The sequence below is a fragment of the Mizuhopecten yessoensis genome, unplaced genomic scaffold (assembly GCF_002113885.1).
Source record: "Mizuhopecten yessoensis strain PY_sf001 unplaced genomic scaffold, ASM211388v2 scaffold8447, whole genome shotgun sequence".
Classification (NCBI taxonomy): Eukaryota; Metazoa; Mollusca; class Bivalvia; order Pectinida; family Pectinidae; genus Mizuhopecten; species Mizuhopecten yessoensis.
The window spans coordinates 659,358-682,050 of record NW_018407552.1 but is presented as its reverse complement, the minus strand read 5'-3'; the positions used below and the strand labels follow the sequence as shown (position 1 = coordinate 682,050).

At 35.1% G+C, this 22,693-nt stretch overlaps 1 protein-coding gene across 4 annotated transcripts in view; it reads right to left on the bottom strand.

Annotated features, from left to right (window-relative positions):
• Nucleotides 1-20,794, bottom strand: part of LOC110455963 (cGMP-dependent 3',5'-cyclic phosphodiesterase-like) — a 152,284-nt gene extending 131,490 nt beyond the window's left edge. For all 4 annotated transcript variants that reach the window (XM_021506434.1, XM_021506435.1, XM_021506436.1 and 1 more), the window contains exons 1-2: nucleotides 20,502-20,794; nucleotides 3,992-4,081 (exon numbers count right to left, since the gene is read on the bottom strand). In XM_021506434.1, coding sequence (XP_021362109.1) covers nucleotides 3,992-4,081; nucleotides 20,502-20,633 — 222 coding nt within the window. In that variant the 5' untranslated portion in view covers nucleotides 20,634-20,794. The remainder of the gene's footprint in view (nucleotides 1-3,991; nucleotides 4,082-20,501) is intronic.
• Nucleotides 20,795-22,693: the final 1,899 nt, after the last annotated feature.

The window sequence follows — 22,693 nt, the reverse complement described above, 5'->3', positions numbered from 1 at the left end:
GTATTCAGCACCAATGTTGTGTGACCATTTCCAGATTATATGGTATTCAGCACCAATGTTGTGTGACCATTTCCTGATTATATGGTATTCAGCACCAATTTTGTGTGACCATTTCCAGATTATATAGTATTCAGCACCAATGTTGTGTGACCATTTCCAGATTACATGGTATTCAGCACCAATGTTGTGTGACCATTTCCTGATTATATGGTATTCAGCGCCAATATTGTGTGACCATTTCCAGATTATATAGTGTTCAGCGCCAATGTTGTGTGACCATTTCCCGATTATATAGTATTCAGCACCAATGTTGTGTGGTCATTTCCTGATTATTTGGTATTCAGCACCAATATTGTGTGACCATTTTCAGCTATCATATAGTATTCAGCGCCAATGTTGTGTGACTATTTCCAGATTATATGGTATTCAGCACCAATGTTGTGTGACCATTTCCAGAGTATATAGTATTCAGCACCAATGTTGTTTGGTCATTTCCTGATTATATGGTATTCAGCGCCAATATTGTGTGACCATTTCCAGATTATGTAGTGTTCAGCGCCAATGTTGTGTGACCATTTCCAGAGTATATAGTATTCAGCACCAATGTTGTGTAAGACATCTCAATTTCCATGGATATGGCCAATAACTGACCATTTCCAGATTACATAGTATTCAGCACCAATGTTGTGTAACCATTTCCAGATTATATAGTATTCAGCACCAATGTTGTGTGACCATTTCCAGATTATATAGTATTCAGCACCAATGTTGTGTAAGACATCTCAATTTCCATGGATATGGCCAATAACGAAATATTCTCCCACCTTTCACAGGTGTGTCTCCTTTTTCAGCCAGGAAAGGTCAGCTTGTCACCCTTTAGGGTGAGATAGCCTCGTGCCGATTAGCACATGTTTAATTGTGACGTCATTAAAATGTGTCACCAGTAATTGTGACATCCTCAAAGTCAATGACGATATTCATACCCCACATTTGTTTTTGTTAACAGACTACTGTCAGTGGAGTTGTGACTGAAATAATAGGATGGGAGAAAAATAATCAAAGAAATTTCCAACTCTCTGGGTGGTTTTTTGTGGTTGTCTAACCCTCGGCATAGCATCGGGTTAGACAACCAAAAAACATCACCCCTCTGGTTGGAGATTTCTCTGTCACACCCTCAAGGTAGGGGAAGATTCTATTAATCAAAACTGTTTTTTTTTATCAAACTTTATGTATGTAGATCACATATCTTTTGATAATTGAGCAAACTGACCTTTCTGTGCTTATTAAGGGAGATTATTAATTAGCATTTTTTAAATTTCGTACCAATATAGTCACAAAATCTTTTCGGTGGAATTGTTTGCAAGATGCTCATCAAGGCCTAGCTAAACTGGACAAGAATTTGAAATAGTTCTGTCTATATATGAGACCATACATGGTGGTTTCTTAAGATTTCTTATGGATATAAGTATTATAGCAACACCGGTAATTGGTATAAAGACTAGGACAGGAATAATTATAAAAAACATTTTATTAAATTGATCTGGCAATACTGAGAATTAGCCATTAGTGGTCTAATCCAATTAGAGTACCTAGTATTCATTTGGGAATCAATCAAAACATAACAGCAACTGTTCGCAAGACCAAGAGAGAATTATTCCAACCATGTTTGTTTATGTAAGTGCAGTAGATTAACTGTAAATAATGGGATTGCATCATATAGGAGGCACGGTAGTCTATCGGTAGGACGCCTGGCTTGTGACTGAAGGGTTTCAGGTTCAAGTCACAGCACGGCACTGTGTCGTATCTTTGAGCAAGATACTTTACTCCGCTTGTTCCAGTCTACTCAGCTGTAAATGATTATGTACGTGGTTGGGCAGTGCTAGAATTGTAGAATGCTAGCTGTGAGCCCAGAAATGGCAGCACCAGCTGTATGCTCCCCCAGGAGTTGAGAAAGCATTAAATAATAATGGCTGGTTGCAAAGGCTCTATAACCATGGATAATAATTTGTGAACCGCTTTGAGACGACCTACAAACTAGGTTGTGATAAGGCAGTATATAAGAACCTTGAATTATTTTTTATTATTATTATATGAAACAAGTCATTCAGATTGATATGTCTCGCCTGTGCCCCGCTTTGACCATCAATGCACATATCGGAGAAACTAACTTAAACTCAAAAACTTAATGTTGATGGAGATGCTGACAAAGTCAATGGACCATGAATGGTAGGATGCATCCAGCATTTGATGCATGGGTTGAGTTGTACTACCTAAGATGCATCTTTGGTCCAAGTTTGGTTGGTCTAGCACTTATACTTTCAGTGAAACTAACTTAAACGCAAAAACTTAACATTGACGCGGCAGTCACTTGTAAAGCAACACTTCAGTCTTGCTTCCGCTACTTTGTCACATCGAGACAAAAACCATACAAATAATGAGTAAGGTAGCACTATTCTTTATTGTTAGGTTCAGGCTAAATTTCAGGGGATTTCAAGCATGAATATCTGCACTTGAATCTACATGTAGATCATCCAACCATCTCCATACAAAGATACAATTACCATCGTAATGTAAATAACAATGACAAATGATGTTTGTAATAGTTTCAGCATCAGGACAATGAATGCCTCGACTACAAAGTGCAATGTCTGCCGGCATGAGACAACAGTTCTAATTGTAACGGCTGATTTATATGCATGTGGTTTATAACAAAACCAGGAAATGGGAAATGGAAATAAATGGGACATTTATTAGCTAGTACATTTCATTTCTAAAATTACATTTTGTAGAGAAATTCAATACTTTCAGGGAACTTCAGACATGGATCTTCAAACCAGATGATGGTATCACATTCCTGCTACTAGTGCCAATGGATATACACAAATCAACATTTGACTTATCTTAATATGAAATTTCAAAAAGAAGGAATATTTCAATTTTCTTTGGAACCCAAACACGGTGGATCAACATAACGGTACTTTGAGAATCGATACTGTTGTTGTTTGGAGATATATAGATCAATTCACATGCTGCTTTTGAAATTAATGCTTTATTCTCTGAATGGTTGCCAAGTTTGAAGGTGGAGCGAGAGTCTGATAATAACTCTCATCTTCTGAGGCTAGACCTGTAACTGCCAACTTCAATACATTCTTTGTTTTGTGCCTGTGTAATCTTGGTTGATATTGCCTGTATACATTTATCTCACAAACTCCATATACAAGGATGCATGCAGCATATAAGGTTATGTTGAGAAATATCTACTGCTGACTTAGTACGTCTTGCTTCCAGTAAACCGTTCAAATATTCAATAACAGTCACTCAGCCACTGGGAGACTGACCTTACAAAATAACACCAAATTTGGCATTCAGTATGTATACCTGTAGTGAGAACTGTGTCACAGTTGGCATGCAACGAATTCATTGACCTCAATGTGGGTAGTACATCTTTTCATCAAAACATATAGCTGAACTATACAACACAAGTTCACTTTGAAGTGTAAAAACCTTATAGAATTTCAATTAGATGAAATTGAAACCATGATGTCAATTAAGATCAGCCAACCGACCTTCTTGGACGTTGTACAACTAGAACGAATTGAAGCTCCTGTGCCAACAGTTATAGAATGACTAGCTATAGGAATGAGGAGTTTCTGTACATTACCTATTTGAGCCCAAACCATAAAACCAAATCTTAAATCAAACTTATCTAATGGCAGAAAGAAAGAAGCGATGAGAAGAACTTAATCTCAGAGTGTTTCTGTCCACACTAATTTAGGGCAATGCACTATAAGCAGGTGCTGTCCCACAAGCTTTTACCAGAAATAAAAACACTCTGATGAGTGATATAGATTCTTTTTTCATTATTTGATTCACCTAATGAAACAAACCTGATACCTGGACAATAAAAGTATAATATTGATTGGACTAAATCCCTTTCAAATGGTCCACTTGTGTCAATATTTGAGGTGATTGAAGAGAATATAATTCCTACCGATTTTGAAGCAATGTAGTTGATGGCCTCCTTCACTTGTTCATGTAAAGATCTAAAGTCAGACTTCTCCCACAGTTTGGTTTCACCATCCTGAAACACAAAACAAATAACTTACAAATTTAAACAGATTAATTCAAAATACATCATAAGTGAATGACCTAATTTTGACAATTGCAATCGTCACTATATGAATATATACATTAACTCACTCACCCTGGACTTTCAAAATGAACTATTCCAACCTTTGAATTGGGAGTTCAAATGTGTCTTCTTGGGTGAAGGCGTTAAGGTAAAATGATTATTGGTACTTTCAAACATTTGCAATACTATTTGTGGTCAAAAACTTTTTTTTATTTGTGTAAGTTAGTCACAATATTGGATGTTAAGCTCATTTAAACAATAAATTGGTCAAAGATAATTAGATACATGTATATGTATGTTCTAGCTGATTCAAGAATACGAAAGCTTGTCAGAAATAGGTGTAAGGACAGTTCTTAGTTGAACATGCCACAGCTATGTTCACAAGGTATGATATTGTACAAGTTCAATTCATTAGAACTTGTAAGGATATGCTTAAACTTTTCAATGGAGTATTTATGGGATATTCTATCATTTTGACAATGTAACAACACTTTTTATTGGTTAAATGCCATGTGTTAACTATTATTGGACCAAAACCCATGAACATGCTTTTCCCATTATTTTCAAACAAACCATACTTGGTGTGTATGCCCAGTGCTCTTCCCTTCAGTTTCGCCCCTAGTGCAAATGCAGAAATTAAGCCATGTGATTTGTCTTGGAAGAACTAGCTTTGACCAATCATCAATGAGGTTATAACATATATGAATACATCCACGAATCTCGGAACTATGTTTATATGTGGAAATATGCATGTATACATGTACATAGTTCTTAGATTTGTGGATGTATTCATATATGAATATACACATCAAAACAATGTCCAGAAATTAAGATAATATTTATCTGTGACTTGTGTCTGTGCTTGTACGTGAAATGAAAACAAGGCATCATGTACATGTGGCAAATATTTGCAAGTGATAAAGAACAGCCTAATTTACATGATTGGATGATATATGTCGCGCCTTCCTGTAAGCTCTGAAGTAGACACGAAAAATACCTTTAATTACATTTGCATGTGGTAGAATAGATCTAATCAGCATGTGTTCGTATCTTAAGGTATAATATCTAACTCTAGGTATAGAAATGTTGAGAAAAATACATTAACTGGGGCAGAAGCAGCCATCATTATTTTTTTCCCTCAGCATTTTCTCACCATCCAGGTGCGACAGCTGCTAAACACATAAATAAGCAGTCGCATGTTCATCAAAAATCCTCAAATGTACATGTAGTTTGTATTTATTGTGTGTGTGGTCGGAAATAAAGCTGAAATGTGCAATTTAAATTTTGTATTAAATTTAGTTTTCTTTGTCCATTATTACATCACAGAAGTGGGGTGGAGACACAACGTCCTAGATAACTGAAATTTCTTCAATTTCTTGGTCAATTGTACCGTGGATACTACGAAGGTATACAGAGTTCACACTGGTGTAAGTAAAAATCCAGGAATAAGTGGAGCAATATTGACATGTTTCAAACATGTCGATGTTGCTCCAATAAATTATCCAAAATCCAGGGTACTGGGTGCCAATTTTAAAATTGGTAATTTTAATGTTGACACTTAATTGTTGATATTAAAATATGGATTCAATGACAACAAAAAAGCTACATTATCATTAAAGATGATTTTTAATCAATCCATAATACTTCAGTCATTTTCTGTCACAATTCAGCTTCTTTTTTGTTCCCTAAATAAATAAAACATTGAAATATTGTTCTCAATCATGTACACCAACAGATAGCACCACAGAGCTTCTACATGTGAAAGATGATACATTTTGCATCCACATCATTTTACAATCCAGCTAATGGTACATGCCTCATCACTTTATTATACTCCAGCAAAACACATGCACATATGTTAATTATTTCTTAAATCATGCAGATTTTCACCTTCAAATCATGGGGACCTGCTGGCTAAAAAAATCAGTAATGCCATTATGGGACACAGATAAGTAAATAATAAGGTTCCTAAATTAGAGTTGCTAGCATAATATTGTTAATGTTCAATACAGGCTATATGTACAGGTATGCTGTACCTGCTGTTTGGCAGTGGTGTACATATGCAGACAGATTTTGAAAAACTCTACCAGCCCAATCTACAACTTTATAGTGAATGTTAAATATTTGTACTTAAACCCTGACATTCAATTTACTAGCCCACAGCACTGGTCACCAGGCAAGTGAAACTGTACACCTTGTATGTGGATGTTAATGGTAACAAAACAAGAAAGTCATTAACCCTGAAATGAACAAAGTCAGGATTATAACAATCCAGCCAGCATCCTGGTCCATTTGCCTGGTAGATTAAAATTCCATGATGGGTTTAGCAGAGTTAGATTGATGCAATTCATGGTTCTGCTTATAAATACCTTCATGCCTGCAAAGGGCTGTATATTTCATTGATAAACTTAAAATATAATGAAATGTACAGTTTATAGAATTTACTGTAAGCATCCAGGAATTTCACATTTCCTCATCAAATACAACTGACAAAACTCCAAGATCTATGTATATATACACTGAAGGTGATAATAACATTCACTTTATCCCTTTTGACTTCAACAAACAGAACGGTTAGCTGTATAATAGGTGTTAGAAGTATATTTACTAAACTAACCAGACCTATGTATACAGGTTCTAAAGCATCAGGTCAATATTTGATTGACAGTGAATAAACAAAACGCACCTAACTTTACCCCCCTTGCTGAACAGTTTACCAAACCACATTTCCATAATCAAGTGAAGGGTTCCACCTGAAGGAAAAAGAACACTTACAAGCATCTAGAGTATTCTATATAGCTAGCTACATGTACATAGCAGATTTTGGAGCAGGCCATTTCCAACTAGGATAGAACACAAATAGAAACACTTAACGCTTCATTATACATCGACCAGTAAAAATTTCAAGAAGCAAAGTCAGCAACAGAATTTGAAACAGATTGAAAGGCAATTTGTGATCTTTAATTCTGTATTAATTATAATGTTATCATTGTAAGTTTAATAGGCACTGGTATCTAATTTTTGAACATAATGAGTACTTTCTGCAGCAGAAATCTAGCTAACACTCCATACTATTGTCCAGAAAACATCTCTGCTAATTTTCAAGAAAAGTTAACTTGAATTTAAGCAAGGTTAAATAGCAAACTTCTTTTTTGGAGGTTTGCTTATCCTAAGAAAACTCCATTTGATAGTATAAATACAGTGCACTAAACATTTGATCTACGTGACCCAATATTCAATTAATTGTAACAGACCTAATTTTCATGATGTTCAATGTTCTGCTCTTCAGATAGCGTTCTGCAGTGAAATATGTGTTGTCTTGCAGCTTATAAAGGTACAACACATAAACTGACCATAATAAACATTACATATCTATGCTCAGTAGTGTGTCTTTGCTATCTTTATCCGAGTTCCTGATATGAGGATGCGACATTACTAGGATTTGCCTTAGATTTACCTGGTAGGTGTTGTTGATGAAGCAGAAGATGCTTACCCTTCCGGAACACCTGGTATTTTTCACTCTGTACTTTTTTAAGGATCTCTGTGTAGATCTTTCCATTGACAGCATTGTTCATTTTTTGCTCTAGTTTTATCAATTTTGTGTTCGAAATATGTTTTTGTTGACACTTCTGTATTTTCTAGCTGGTTTTTTTCTTTCTATTGCCATTTGGTGCATATGTGTACTAGTACTGCTATAAAAAATAGATATGTATCATGAATTCCTTTCACTTTTTATGTGAAGTTTACTTTTTGGTTCTATGAGTGATTTCATTGCTAGGTATTTTAACAAGGATAGCCAATTGATCAAAGTTCCACTCAAGACAACAACAAAGTTTGACGTAAACATATCTATATAAACAGTTCATAGGCATGAATAGTTAAAATGAAAACATGTATATGTAAATGGTGGTAGAAAGAATGTCTACATACCATGTTTCAGTAAATCCTTGATGAATATAGAGTATATACAACACCATGAACCTGCACACAGTTGCTTGATTTACTTGAATTCTCAAAGTTCTGTATACTCCTCAACACGACGTATACCAGCTCCATATCAAGCATTATGCCAACTACTTGTGAATATTTTACAATCAATTTAACACCAGTGACCGAGTTTACTGCCAGCGGGCTAAACTGATAGTGTAAGTGTGCAGGCTATTCACCACTTTACTAATTACATTGATGAATATAATGAGAAGATTGATCATGATCAGTGCACACATATAGTATCCTCAAAAACATTTGCTGCGTCAACAGCCAACAGTTCAAGGTTAAAAGCATGCAAGTGGCCTCCTTGATTTAGATGAGCCAGGAAAATTATGAAGCAACCTTATTTACCTAAAAATTCTATCTTATAGGGTCATTATATAGTGTAGCTTATATGAGTTCTATAAGATGGGTATAAAGAGGTTGCAGGATCCGGTTTCATTATCTACAATGTATGCACTGCTTGACATGTACATGTGCAGTCAATATGTATGAATACAACCTAAAGTTTAAACTACCTTTTAGTTGATCTAATGACTCATGAAAAAATCTGTATATCAATACTATGACATGGGTCAAAGAAGTTATATAGACGGTAAAATCCCATATGACACTGGATCCTAATGGAGGTATATCCGGAGGATACAAATTAATACTATGACAGGTATACATACAATTTTTAGCAAAATTTCATACATTTTTCTGAATCCGACTATGTCCACCAGTTTTATTTTATGCTATTCTAGCACCTATATTGTATAAATCTTCTTTTTGTTAAAGTATTATTAATGAAAAAATATATTTATTTATAATAACATAAAACAATTAATGCGCTATATATTTCAAATAGTTAAATACTGCTGATAATCAGCAGAACTCTTACTTTAAAATGGAAATGTTTAAAGGGCATTATTCCAAAACTAAACACAAATTTATAATCTAATGAGTGCAAGGTTATTAATGAGCTTGACCAAACAAAGGCTGTTTTGGTATACATATATGTAGATATTCGATTCTTGACATAACAAAGCTTTAACTTAACTTAATTAAGTAAAGGCCGGTGGGGAGTTGTCTTTAGATCAAAACCAATCAGACTTCTTCCAGCAACAATAAAAACTTGATTTTTACCGTTAGGCACCCTTTGAGCACATGCTCCTATCACAAGCTTTTACAAAATTATTGCTTCACCACTTCACAACTGAAATAAATGTTCGAACACTTCTGAATAATATTTATAAATATTCAAATGAAAAAACGGCATTGAATTTTAAATTACATAACAAATATTCAAATACAATGATCATCCAACAAAGGTTTAAACATTAATTTCAGTTGTAACAGGAGCGGAAAAGTTGCATGCTCAGACCAGGGTTTGAACCCGGGACTCTCCGAACTCTAGACAGATGTTCTACCAATTCATCAACCTGGTCGCCGACAATCAACCCAGTCCAGTTCGGAGTTCTACAGTGAACAGTAGTAACAAATTTTATAATGGAAGCAAAACTCAAATGTGTGAATTCACCAACTCTAAAAGTACAAGACTACCCAGAACTTGGCTATATATGATTATGTCCATTCTCTATAATTACAAACCTAACACAGAGTCTGTCAAACCTCAGTGTGTAGCAAATGTTCAGTAAGGATTTCTGAATCTATTTTAATGAGACCATATATATAACACTTACCAATGCCATGTTCAGTAGATCCTGTCACACATATGGTATAAAAGTATGACAGACTATCTGACAAAGTACTTCATATAAGGCCAGTGATTTAATAAGTCAAATCCAACATGTTAGGACGATGCTGTCAGATATTGGGTAAGTAACTGACACCGAGTAGGATATAGGTATATATATACAAGACAGAGCTATAATCTCTACTAGTTAACAGCATACTCTTTACTTCATGACAAGTCTGCCTATTTTCTTGTTGACTTTTCACTTGAACCCATTAATCCACCAGTGGACCTGTGATAGGTAAGTCAACAGAGGCCTCCAGTCCTCCAACAGTTCAAGCACTGACAACTTCCTATATATACTGTGTACAAATCAATCATGTGTGTTTATAGCAATTCTTTTACAATCATTTCACAAACATGTTGGGTTATAATGTTGGTAAATGTCAGTTACGTGTTATCTAATTTCAGAATACAAACTTTGAAACAGTTGAAATTTTCATCAGCAAAACACGTTCTATGTTCTCAAGATAACAAAACTTTGGCAAACAGTGACCAAAATGACATTGTACTAACAATAAAAATCTATGAAGCCATCACTTGTTCTGTGGAGTAGGTTATTACTGAGACAAGCATCTGATACCTGGCCAGGCTACCAGATGAGATAACCATTAATCCCTACATCCAATAGCTGTATCAATTTGTACAGCCCAGCCCTAAAGGTATCGGGTACATTGACATACCTGGTAATACATAATGTATTGTGTTCATTGACTGTATTGACACACGATGCTGATCATTAATCAATGAATAACATTGTATTTCTACTATTGTATGAACTTGTTGCTTGCCCAAGGGTGATCCTAGAGTAATTTCATCGATAAAGTGCACTATAAAAGAAACAATGTGTATTGATACACATTAATTTATTTCACAGATCTGCTAAACATCTAGGTGAATCTGAATCAATAATTATGGATGTAGTTCCTTGTGTGTATAATAGAGAAAGTACAAATAAGCCCTACTCTGATTGTCCAGGTAATTGTCACATGATTGATACTTGACCAACATTTGGACCAATGCTATACAAGGTATAACATAGATCCACACTGACTGGTTGTATTTCAATTAAATCTATCATATTGATACCATCACATAAATTAACCTGATATTGAAAATAAAAAAAAAAACAGCCATAGGAGAAATGGCATTAGAAATTCTGTGAAATCCAAACACGAAAACAGCCATGCATGATTCCACAGACAACAATATAATCCAGCCTTAGGTTATCCACAGTGAATGAATTATTTTAATCAGGCCAAAAATTCACATTTCTGCTTTACTGATCTACCCCTAAGTTATTTTAACCTTGTATTTTTTTCTGTTCATTTTCAACAGGTATATTCTAAAATATTATCTTTGTACAAAAACCTTTGTAAAGGATCTTACAAAATATTATTGCCACCTAAAGTTGCCAAATTTCAATATAAGGGCAGAATCATACACTAAAACAGATTCTCAAGCCCCACGTTTTTTACGGAGTTATTGCCCTTTGTTCACCATGCATTGCTTTTCAAGGGATTGTCTCATTTACTCAGGTTACCTGCAATTGTCAAATTTGTATGGGAGTTCTTGGTATGCTGGAGTGTCATGTTCTGAAATCAGAGACCCATTATATACAGAGTTATGGTTCTTTGTTCACCATTTTTTCTACTTTAAGTCTTTGGTGCATCTTATTTACTGTGTCAACTTTACCTGCCCGGTTTCCCATATTTATGTACCTTTTGTCGATGGCAGAGTTAAAGCTCTTTGTTCATTTTTAATACCAAAATATGTTTGTGTGTAGAACTACTGGTTGTTCAGAAATAGATTATTATTTATCATCACCACATTCGATGAGGCTGGCAGATCAGTAATTTTTAGTTTGTACTGTAGTGTATACATGTAAACGTCAGTTTGTACTTTGGTACATTCAACAATAAATGAAGATGTGGTACATTCAACATTTTTGAGATATATATCTAGATCAAGTTTTAACTCGTATAGGTACATATACATCAAGAACATGTAGTTATTATATGGATTAGACCGTTTTCTTCTTACCCAAGCAAAAAAACTGAAGGTCACGTTAAGGTAATAGGATTGTGTCACCATTTCTCAGTAGAATTTCTTCAAATTTTGTAGTTATATTGCTTTAAAGTAAAGAAAAATTTTCTGCCACAAAGAAAATATAGGTTGTCAGAATTTTAAGGATTTTAAATGGAAATTTATGTAAAAAGGAGTGAATTTTGAAAAAAAAATGNGGGGATACTGTCTCCCTACATTGGATTTTCAACTAGGGATGTGCTTCCTGTTTCCGTTTATCAATACACTCCAATGACCTTAAGCATTGAACTCAGTAGAGCAACCCTAGCCATATCACTGATAAAGAATAATTCATGCACCACTAATAGTTATCAAATATACATGTACAACACAATTCTTCCTAGGCTAACCAGTGCTCACAGATAGACCCTGTTTCTACATCTCCTACACACACCCCTCGCCCAACTTTTGTTGAGCAGGGTATCATAAATAATTACCAAATATACAATGAATAACTAATTTAAATGTACTAGTAATAATTTTACTCTGTAACTGGACATTGCTTCATTTCACTTCCTAGTTTTCAACATGGATAAACCTACAATAAAGTGCTTCAGCTCTCAGTGTTAAACACATTTATTTTTTGGTCTCTCAGCAACAACAACTTTATTTTAGCATTCCAGATCATTCATCATAAAATGATCATAAAATTCAATAATAAATTTAAAATCTTCCATTTAGTTTTATGACCAACATGCAAGGCTACATAAAACATATATGTATACCAGTTCACTGTATGTGTTGATTACCCGCCTTCACCGGCTATATATTGTACACATGTAGGTTATTTACAGTTGTAGCAATTGGCACCATCTGTTGCTAGCTGTGTGTACTAAATAAAATAATTTCTTTTATCTCCTCTGCCAACACATTTAGTCAAAGGATGACTACATTTACATCGTGTGAAGGTCGTTCAATGACTTATAATTATCATACAGGAATGAACATATTTAGCACCACAGTGTGACTTAGTGCAAACCAAACTGTGCACAGATGTGAGTTTATAAAGAGCTTGAAACAAAAGTAATGGGTCTAAATCAACAACAACTTTATTAATTGAACAGCTTAAGCACTATCTTTAATGCTATGTTAAAGCAGAGAGTACAAGTTAAGAACCACAGACATATCATACAAACAATTATATAATATGACCTACAAACAGGAAGCACATTATCTAGACAATTTTGGCAGTGTATAAAGGTATTGAAGGGTGACTGCATGATCTCCGACTACTGCTATTACATCCTATGGTCAATAATGCACTTCTGAAGTGACATTTAAAGGGGCCCCAGTGTAACGAGGAATCACGCTTTGCACAGTCATACAAATTTCAAAATTATAGTAGTAGGATATTACTTTATCATTACCTGTCACCCTCATTACATTTTTTTTAATTGTGAAATTACTCCCAATCTCCACCCTCCCCATGGTCCCCCAGACCACTATTTCTTCTCTGGCCAAAACTCATTTATATTAACCTAACAAGGTCACAGCATCTAATCAATGGTCCTATGTTTAATATATGATCACTTGATAAATATGCCAGACACAGGTAAATGATGAGTGGGGTCTTTATTTTGCCACAAACGACATACCTCATATTTTAACCATTTTCCCACCGTGGCTGACATGAAGTTTCTTTATCCCAGTCCTAAGTTGAAATCCAAATTACTAAAACAGTATTACTGTAGATGTGACATATGTACCATTAGTACATATAAGTATATACGTAGCGTACACAACACTTGTTTGGAGTCACATCATCGGCAAATGACCACAATACATATGTAACAGGAAAGAGAAAAGCGTGCTTCCACCGGGGATCGATCCCTCGATCTCCAGGTTAGTAGTCGAACGTGTCTACCATAAGCTAAAGGGGAAATTCCCTCTAGCTCGAAGCTAGAAGGCAACCCTAATCCTAGTCACAATTAACATCTGCCACACTACTCCCCCCTTTTTTTTGAATGTGTTCGCCCAGAAACACCACAATCCAGGTTCTAACTCCCTATCACCACAGGGAGGGCCACGGACAACATTTGTAACAGGGAAGAGAATAGTGTGCTTCCACTGGGGATCGAACCCTCGATCTCCAGGTTCCTAGTCGAACGCTCTACCACTGAGCTTAAGGGAAATTCCCTCTACCTCGAAGCTACAAGCAACCCTAATCGAATGTACAATTAACATCTGCCGCACACATATAATGATATTGGGTGACTGTAATAATCTGCTTGATATTAAATTCAGAAATACCTAGCAGCTTAAGTTACACATTGACTGATATACAGCATCATTTTGGTAAAGAAAGTTATGACAATAACAAAACCAACTCCAGGAAATTTAAAATAGAGAAGGTAAAAATCTGAAGTTGACAGTAAGTGTTGAAGTTACATTAGAGTGCAGGTATTTACTATTGCCATTCAGGTCAAATGCCATATAAAGCTATACCTACCCACCCATGGCTTTTAGTTTATGACTTGGGTCAGTAAATGGGAAATTATATTAACTCAATGCTGGAAACCCTAACACCTGTCTGACAGAAGGTTATGGTTGGAATATACGTCAAAGGTAAAGATTTTAATAATTTATTTTTTGTTGAATTAAATTAAAAGTCGCCTTTCATACCGTATATAAATGATTCCAACACGATTCGTTTGCAACGTGTGTTTTGATTGGATACGGACCATGTTCTAATCTGCGATAGAATCATGATCCATGATGTTAAGCTCCTCCCATCACACTTAAGCCACGCCCCATTTCTAACCAAAACAATATGGCGTCGGGCTCGCCTCTTAGCGAAATCCAGCTGATAAGGCTAGCAGGCAACAGAACAGAAACGACCGATGAAATGTATTTGTTGAATGAATTAAAAAGTCAAAAGTAAACATTCCTTGTTCTTACCTCCATTTATTACTGAAACGTTCGTTCGTTTCGTGTGCTAGTTAGATCCGAAATCAAATTAAACATTTAACATGTGTCGTATGAATTTACACAAAACTCTTCACAAATCTATACAAATAATCACCGATTTTGTTGATAAGCACAGATTGGTGTGCCTACTGACTTGGAAATGTAAGAATTTGGTCAATATTAATCCAAATGTGTCATATATAAACTTTGGTAACGGGACGTTTATGAACAATCCAAATATTCCGCCTCGTCAACATACAGATTAACAGCTCGCCAGTATGGGCGGGGCCAAATGACCGACTTTTGAAAGCTTCTTTCCGATTGGTCAGTCCGCTGCAGAATGACACGTCGCCAGTTCAGGTCACAAAGTGCTTTACTACGTACTTTTGTACAAGGAAATACAATGTTTCTTAACCTTTTAGCGTAGTAGATTTGTTAATGTTTGTTAGAATGGGGATAGAACGTTGTTTTTCGTGTCTAGAACATGAAATTTGGTTTAAACTTTCAACCTATCGATCTTGAGTTCAACCCAAATTTCATGTTCTAATCGCCAGTATAGCCACTCAAAACAACGTACTATCCTCTAAATGTACACGTTATATTATAAAAAATAAAATACAGTTAAGAGAAATGGGTCACTTAGTTTCAGAATGACTGATTATGAGCCAATATAGCAGCTTCAAAAAAGCCTAAATACATACAGATGAGTGCCTCCAAGTGCTAGTTTTATTCTGAACATGTTCACACTATATGTGTACATTGTACACGTGAAGTGGTGCTGTGAATTCTTGATCAATACTTTGACTGTATCATCCCTTAAAATTGATTGGTAAAACTTATATCAGTAATAACATTGAATTTTCTTTATTTTCTTATATTATCCTGCAGCAGTAATAAATTCATGTTCCGTAGGCAGAATGCCAGAATAAAATTCCACTTTCAAACAAACAATATTTTGTATTTTATGGAACCAATTCATCTAAAAAACTGATAAACAGAATGAAACACAGTCTTGAACTAGAATTCTGTGTTTGTAATATAATTAACTGATTGGGTTCAGAAATCAGTAAAAACAACTATTCAATCAAACAATCTACTGTATCACTATTAGGTCCAAACGTATAGAACATCTGATTAATCTATGCCCTACAAAACCTACTACCATTTAATTCTTCTCAATTCAGCTTTGATATTTTTTTGTTATGTTTGCGATAATCTTGATTAATTTTGCCAAACTCTGTTATATAAATAATGGCTCACAATTATATATGAGGCTGAAAATTTATTTCTAATAGCTACACCAAAGCAACAGATTTAAAAAGACGAGTTATCTTCCATATCGAACATTGATTTAATGTCAGTGAAATTGTCAAACATCATCGCATCTGCCTAATTGATTCTTCTTGCACAAGTGTTGATGCAAACGGTGTGCAAACAGTCACTGTGTCCTTGCTTCCCCGGATCTCTCAATCAGCAAACTGTGTCTTCCTAATCACAGCCTTGTCAAGGTGAAGCTAGCTATACGCATTCACCAGTAACAGTAAGGACAGTGTAAGAACTGACCATGCAGATCAATATAGTGTTTAACACTTAAGGTCATAGGAGTGTATTGCTAAATGGAAATAGGAAGTATATCCCTAGTTGAAAATCCAATGTAGGGAGACAGTATCACAATTTCGCATATTCTAATGTTTAATATTAAACTGATGAATATTGTATGCTTATTATTGACAGAACAGTGTGTTCTTACAATATTAAAGTATTGCAAAGCAATCCAGGCATTAATTCAGTTGTTTTTTAATCAATGAGTCACATGTGTCCATTTTTCTGTACTTCAGGAAACTGGTTACCTATTTCACTACTGTGAAGTTTTTCAAGAACGATATCTCTTGCATGCAATTACTATGTGTATATGGTTTTATTATAAAATGTCAAATTTTAATCGTTTATAGATCATTAATTTTACACAATTTCAGCATTTATGAAATTGATATACATTAATGGAATACTAATCTATTTTAGTATCATTTTTATTGACATTATTTTACAAAAAAATGTGTTTCATTTTTTTTTCAAAATTCACTCCTTTTTACATAAATTTCCATTTAAAATCCTTAAAATTCTGACAACCTAATTTTTTTTTTGTGGCGGAAAATTTTCTTTACTTCAAAGCAATATAACTACAAAATTTGAATAAATTCTACTGAGAAATGGTGACACAATCCTGTTACCTTAAAGGGTGTATGTCAACTCCACCTCTAGGCTCTGTACATAAACTGTTCCTGATCAAAGGCTTAGATCATCTTATGTACTGAAGCAAGGGTAGGAAAGGAAGCAAGGAACATCCACATCCTACTTGGGAGAATTTGATTTCCTCCTCATCAGGAAGTCATACAATACAATTGTGTCAATCTGTTGTGAAATTGATGTCATAGACATGAAATCACAGGATACAGCTCATATAACTCAATGGAGTGACAGAAATCTATAATTACACTCCTTTATCAAGTCCTCACAGGACATTTTTCAATAGATCTATCAGGTGAAAAAAGTTAATTGGTTGACAATTGGTGGATTTTACATACAGAATGTATATATATACAATTTTTAAATTTATAAATAAATCTGAGTATAGAAGTAAAAGTTATCTATCCATTTGCCAAGTATTCATCACAGGTCCCCTAGAGCCATTTAGAGCAGTCATAATAAGGCTGATTCTGGTACTCTCACCTACCCTAGTTTTTACCTCCGACCCTAACAATTTTATCTCACTCAAACGACTCCATCTATTGTTGGGATAAAGTGTCTACTAGATGCTAACAAATTGATGGACGAACAATCAAGACAACGTATACCCTTTCTACTTCATTGGCAGGTATCAACTATATATCTATTCAAATCTCATAATGGGGGTCGCAAAGGCTTAGTGGTTAAGGCGTCTGACATTCTGCTACCACTAGCCCTCCACCACTTGTTCCCGGGTTCGAGACCTACGTGGGGTAGTCGCTAGGTACTGGCCATAGATCGAAGTTTTTTCCCCAGGGAACTCAGGCTTTCATCCACCATCAAAACTGGGCACGTCCTTGAATGACCATAGCTGTTAGTAGGACGTAAAACACACACAAAAAAAAAAACATTTGAAGTACCTAAAAATTTGTTTAGTGATTTTTGTAATATCTTAAATTAGTGCCCCTCATTTTTTTTTCATCTTATTTTAAATAAAATTCTGATCGACCTAACCTGTCTTTTTCAGTCATGTTACCTGAAACATACATAATTCTTTTTTTGGCCTATGTTACCTGAAACATACATAATTCTTTTTTTGGCCTAAACAGTTGAAAAAGTGTATGGGCTTTGCTAAGAACCAGTCTGATTAATGAACAAATAATTCATCATAAACATGTCATCTTTACAAAAAGTATGTAGGACACAGATGTGTAACACATCGTCAGGTTTTCACAATACTTGATATCATTTTCCACAGGAGGACTCTAGACAAGTAGAAATGTGATTGAATTACCATAGATTTATACCTGGATGCAATCCGAAAGATTGAATCTCAATCTACATCTATGTATGTAATCCTACCCAGACAGATTGATTTTGTGTCCCTCTGTCCTGGTAAAATCGGGGAATCAATTGTGTTGGCAAGATGAAATGTACAGTTGCAATACTGTACAAGAGAATATATATATATACTGTACAATTTTCTTCAGTTCTACCTAAAACTCTTGCATCTGTAAAAGGAAAGAGAATAGTGTGCTTCCACCAGGGAGCAAACCCTCTATCTCCATGTTCCTATAGTTAGATGCTCTACCACTGCTCTAAAGGGAAATTCCCTCTAGCTCGAAGCTAGGTGACCGTGATCGCATGTACAATTAAAATTGGCCACACATCTATACTACCAACAATAACCAACAAACGCACATTCCAAAGCTGTAAGGAGGGCACTAAACTAAACCACTATATCTGTGGAATAGGGTGCTAGTGCCCTTTTTGCAAATCTACTTCCTAGACTTTCCTTGTCAATACTTATTATCTTTGACTTAATTAATAATTGAATAAGTTTTAATTCTCAATATATCAAGACCATATCAAATATTTCTTAACATAAATATTAATTCAGTTAATGTCAGACTCACTCGGAAGTCCTTGCTGTTAAGCAAAAATGTGATGGCACTGTCATTTTCTAGACATGAGGGGGAGGGGAGATAAACTGATCAGGGATCAACACTAACACTAGTCCTGGACTAGTAGATTCCAGCAAGGACAAGTGAATCACTTAGCCTAACTGGTCCTTTGGACTTGTGAAAAATATGATTATAAAATAAGAATATTCCTTTTTAAAATTTAGAAAACTGCTTAAAATAAGATATATTACATGATAATTGTCAAAATTTTCCTAAAACTTCACCATATTCTTATGGCAGTTAGTTATTTTAAGTCCCCTAGAGTCAATTACTTTTGATGTTTCATACTGTAAGGTGACAGTACCCAAATCAGATCACCAAACCATCATTTTATTAAATCATTGAAAAATCTGAGGAGGAATTATATTCATTTATGGTTGTATCAAAGGAAGAATATCGATGGGTGTTCTTACAAACGAAATTAGCACCTGGGGCTCACTTGAGATATTTACAGAATGCTCTGAAGTCACCAATCAGCATCTCCAGTTTTAGTAAAATTTACTAAATTTTATGTCAGGACCCAAATCAGATCAAGGCTTGAATTTGGCAGTATCTTACGCTTCAAATGAATATTTTTTTGTCAGCATATTAACAATTTATGATGACCTTTAGAATTTATATGACAAAAAGTATTTCTATAGTGTGAATTTATTCCTAAAGTCCAAAACAGAATGCATAATCTTTGCATGCACCATTTTTTTAAACGTGATAAAAACACTGACATCAGAGTTTGAATTATGTTTTCTTGTGTTATTTGAACTTAAAAACTAATCATCTGTAGACAAAAAATGGTGCATGGCTATCTATTCTAAGACTACATCATTGTTATAACTAATTTGTTGACACATTTATTCTTTAATAAGTATTTTTGCAAAAAGTTATCCGATTTAGGTACTGATCCAATTTGGGTACTGCCTCCTTCGATACTACGATAGCGATGTTTCCTTAAGGAAATCTTGGACTATAGTGACATTTACAAAGGACAAGTAAATAATCTATTTAACTAATCCTGTGGACTACCAAGCAAAAAAAGTGTCTAACCCTGCTGATTTTAACCTCATGGCTATGGTCCCCCATCCCTTCTTATGTCCAGTAGGTCATGCATGGCCAGTATAAGTTACAACTTACAGCAGATAACTGTCTGCTTTCAGATATCAGGCACCGCTGCAAACTTTTCAATCAGATATGTGGTTGCTACATATCTGATTAATAATAACATAGGACATTATGATCAGATGGCACAGGAGACTACTAACAAGTATGATACTTTACACTTACGTCAAATGTAGGTTTCCTGTATAGACCTAAGCTACAGTGCATGACATGGGACATGCCGATGACATGCTTATCAACACTGTCAACAAGACAGCTTATCAACGATTTTTGTTGACACACGGGACACGAGTGTTTAACTTCAAATCAGCTCTTGTCCCGTCAAAATGTCATTGACGGTATTTACCTTTTCCGACTGTTTAGATTTGCCGCTTCCAGCATCACCGTTGGTTTTGCAACCCGCGTCTACCAAAAATCGGTGCGGGTTCCGATAGAACAGGAAACTTGAAACGAGGACATGGTTGAAAACAATCACCATATTCAGTTCATATGTATGCTCTCCTTCCTTCCAAAATGAAATGTCAATCAAGAATTACATATCAGGGTGATCGACGTGTTATTCCGTACCATGATCTCTCATCAATACAGCTCTATTTACAAAAGTTTCTGCGTCTGCAGCAAAGGCGTTTCAACTGCCGCCTGTTGCCAAGGGGAGATAACTCTAACGAAACACTTGTGTATGACCACCGAGATCTCATACATGGTCAGCTTAATCGGATCTTGGGGAAAATGGCAATCCTAGCGTTTGGCTTAAACATAAACCAACAATAATAAGCCTTCATATTGAAGTGTAAGTAACAGCATTTACACAATGCATGATAAAATAGGTTATTGAATTTACTATGGATTAAACGTTGAAAAATATGCTGACTTTTGACAAACTGACAGGTGTTTGAAGGACGGTGACCTACATCTATCTACTTTATAGTCCCAGTTGAAGGGTATTGTGAATGACAGGTCAAGTCTCGCGTCATGATTGTCAACATGGAATTTACATTCTCAGCTTTTCTTCATTAACGATTGTTATTTCGAGTGATTTCCTATAAATTAAGTCAGACTTACATGTACGTTACCATCTCTGCCATGTTATCAACATTCTAATCAGACACGTATTTTATACATCTCTGGATATATGGAGATACTTTCATTACGTTTTCAAGTTAATACCCTTCAAAATTACATTATGATATCGCTTGATACAGAACTTGAGTCTTATTCATTAAACAGTCTCTAGAACTGAGGGGAGTGGGCTTGCTGATAGAGTATAGGATATGGACTTTGCAGCTAACAATGTTTAAATCGAATTTTCTATTTGGATCTATGTTTATTATGTTTGTTCATGCAGAGACGTATATTAATGTAATATACGTCTCTGGTTCATGTTAATGTATATAAGAAATATATAAGCTATCACCTTGAGACTTTTCTTCATGTACATGTCTATGTATATATTTCAACGTGTTTCACTGTTTTGCCTTCAAACTACTTTGTAGTAACAAATGTGCAAATAAAATTTGAATTTGAGTATAACGTCGCTGCAGTGAATCGACACAGTAGAAACAACCTAACTAACAACTTTTTGTATCCGATGTATCCATTTTTTTTTTCACACGACATTTACTAGTGGTGGAAACTTGGAAAGAAGTGAGAGCTTTATCATTAATCCTCAATAACAAACATTTAACCAACCAATTCATCCCGTCATCTTTTAAAACCTCTTTGTCCTATTGCAAAATACGTAACAAAAATGTAAGCTAACAGGGTGATCGGTCATATTCAGCAGCAGTGATGGCGGCTTGTCAATAACCCTATCGGAAGATGGAGAACTCATAAACTTAAATTAAAAGTAACAGTCATGCCGGTTATTTTTAGCATACAGGTTTGTTTCAAGCCGGTTCTCATGGAACCCCACAGAGTCCAGTATATGCGATTTGATATACATGTGCATTCTTTAAAGTTCCACATCTTACACAGTACACATAGGTTATTAGTGACACCCTAGTTTGGTGTAGCGCCAACATACTGTACCGAATCGTTATCTAGTGAGTAACTTGTCAGGTGTAAGTTGTAGCTGTACAACTTTGTACGCACAAAAGTCTCCGTGTACTATATAGCTATATAGTGCACAGTTCTGTATACGAGCGCATGGCACTAGGAAACGAGTTTGGGATAATATAACGGTTATAAAATTCATGAACGAGACACTGAAAGTCCTTTCCAGTCAATTATAATTATATTATATATAAGATATTGTTTTCAGAGATGTATAAATATATCAAACTGGTTTCATACAACTCTTGGTTGGTAGCAATTTTCTCTAAAAAATGTCAATGCTCATATAAGCACCATTGATCAAGATTCGTGTACATAATTGTAAATATTCTAGGTACCAGAAAATATTAAAAAAAATACGTACCGTCATCTTTCTCCTGAGCAAAGTCGTCCAAGAAAGCCACTCGGTAAATACCCAGTATAGACTAGGTAGACCAGGTGTTGTCCCGTCGGTTCAGAATACACTATATCAACAGTACGTACCCT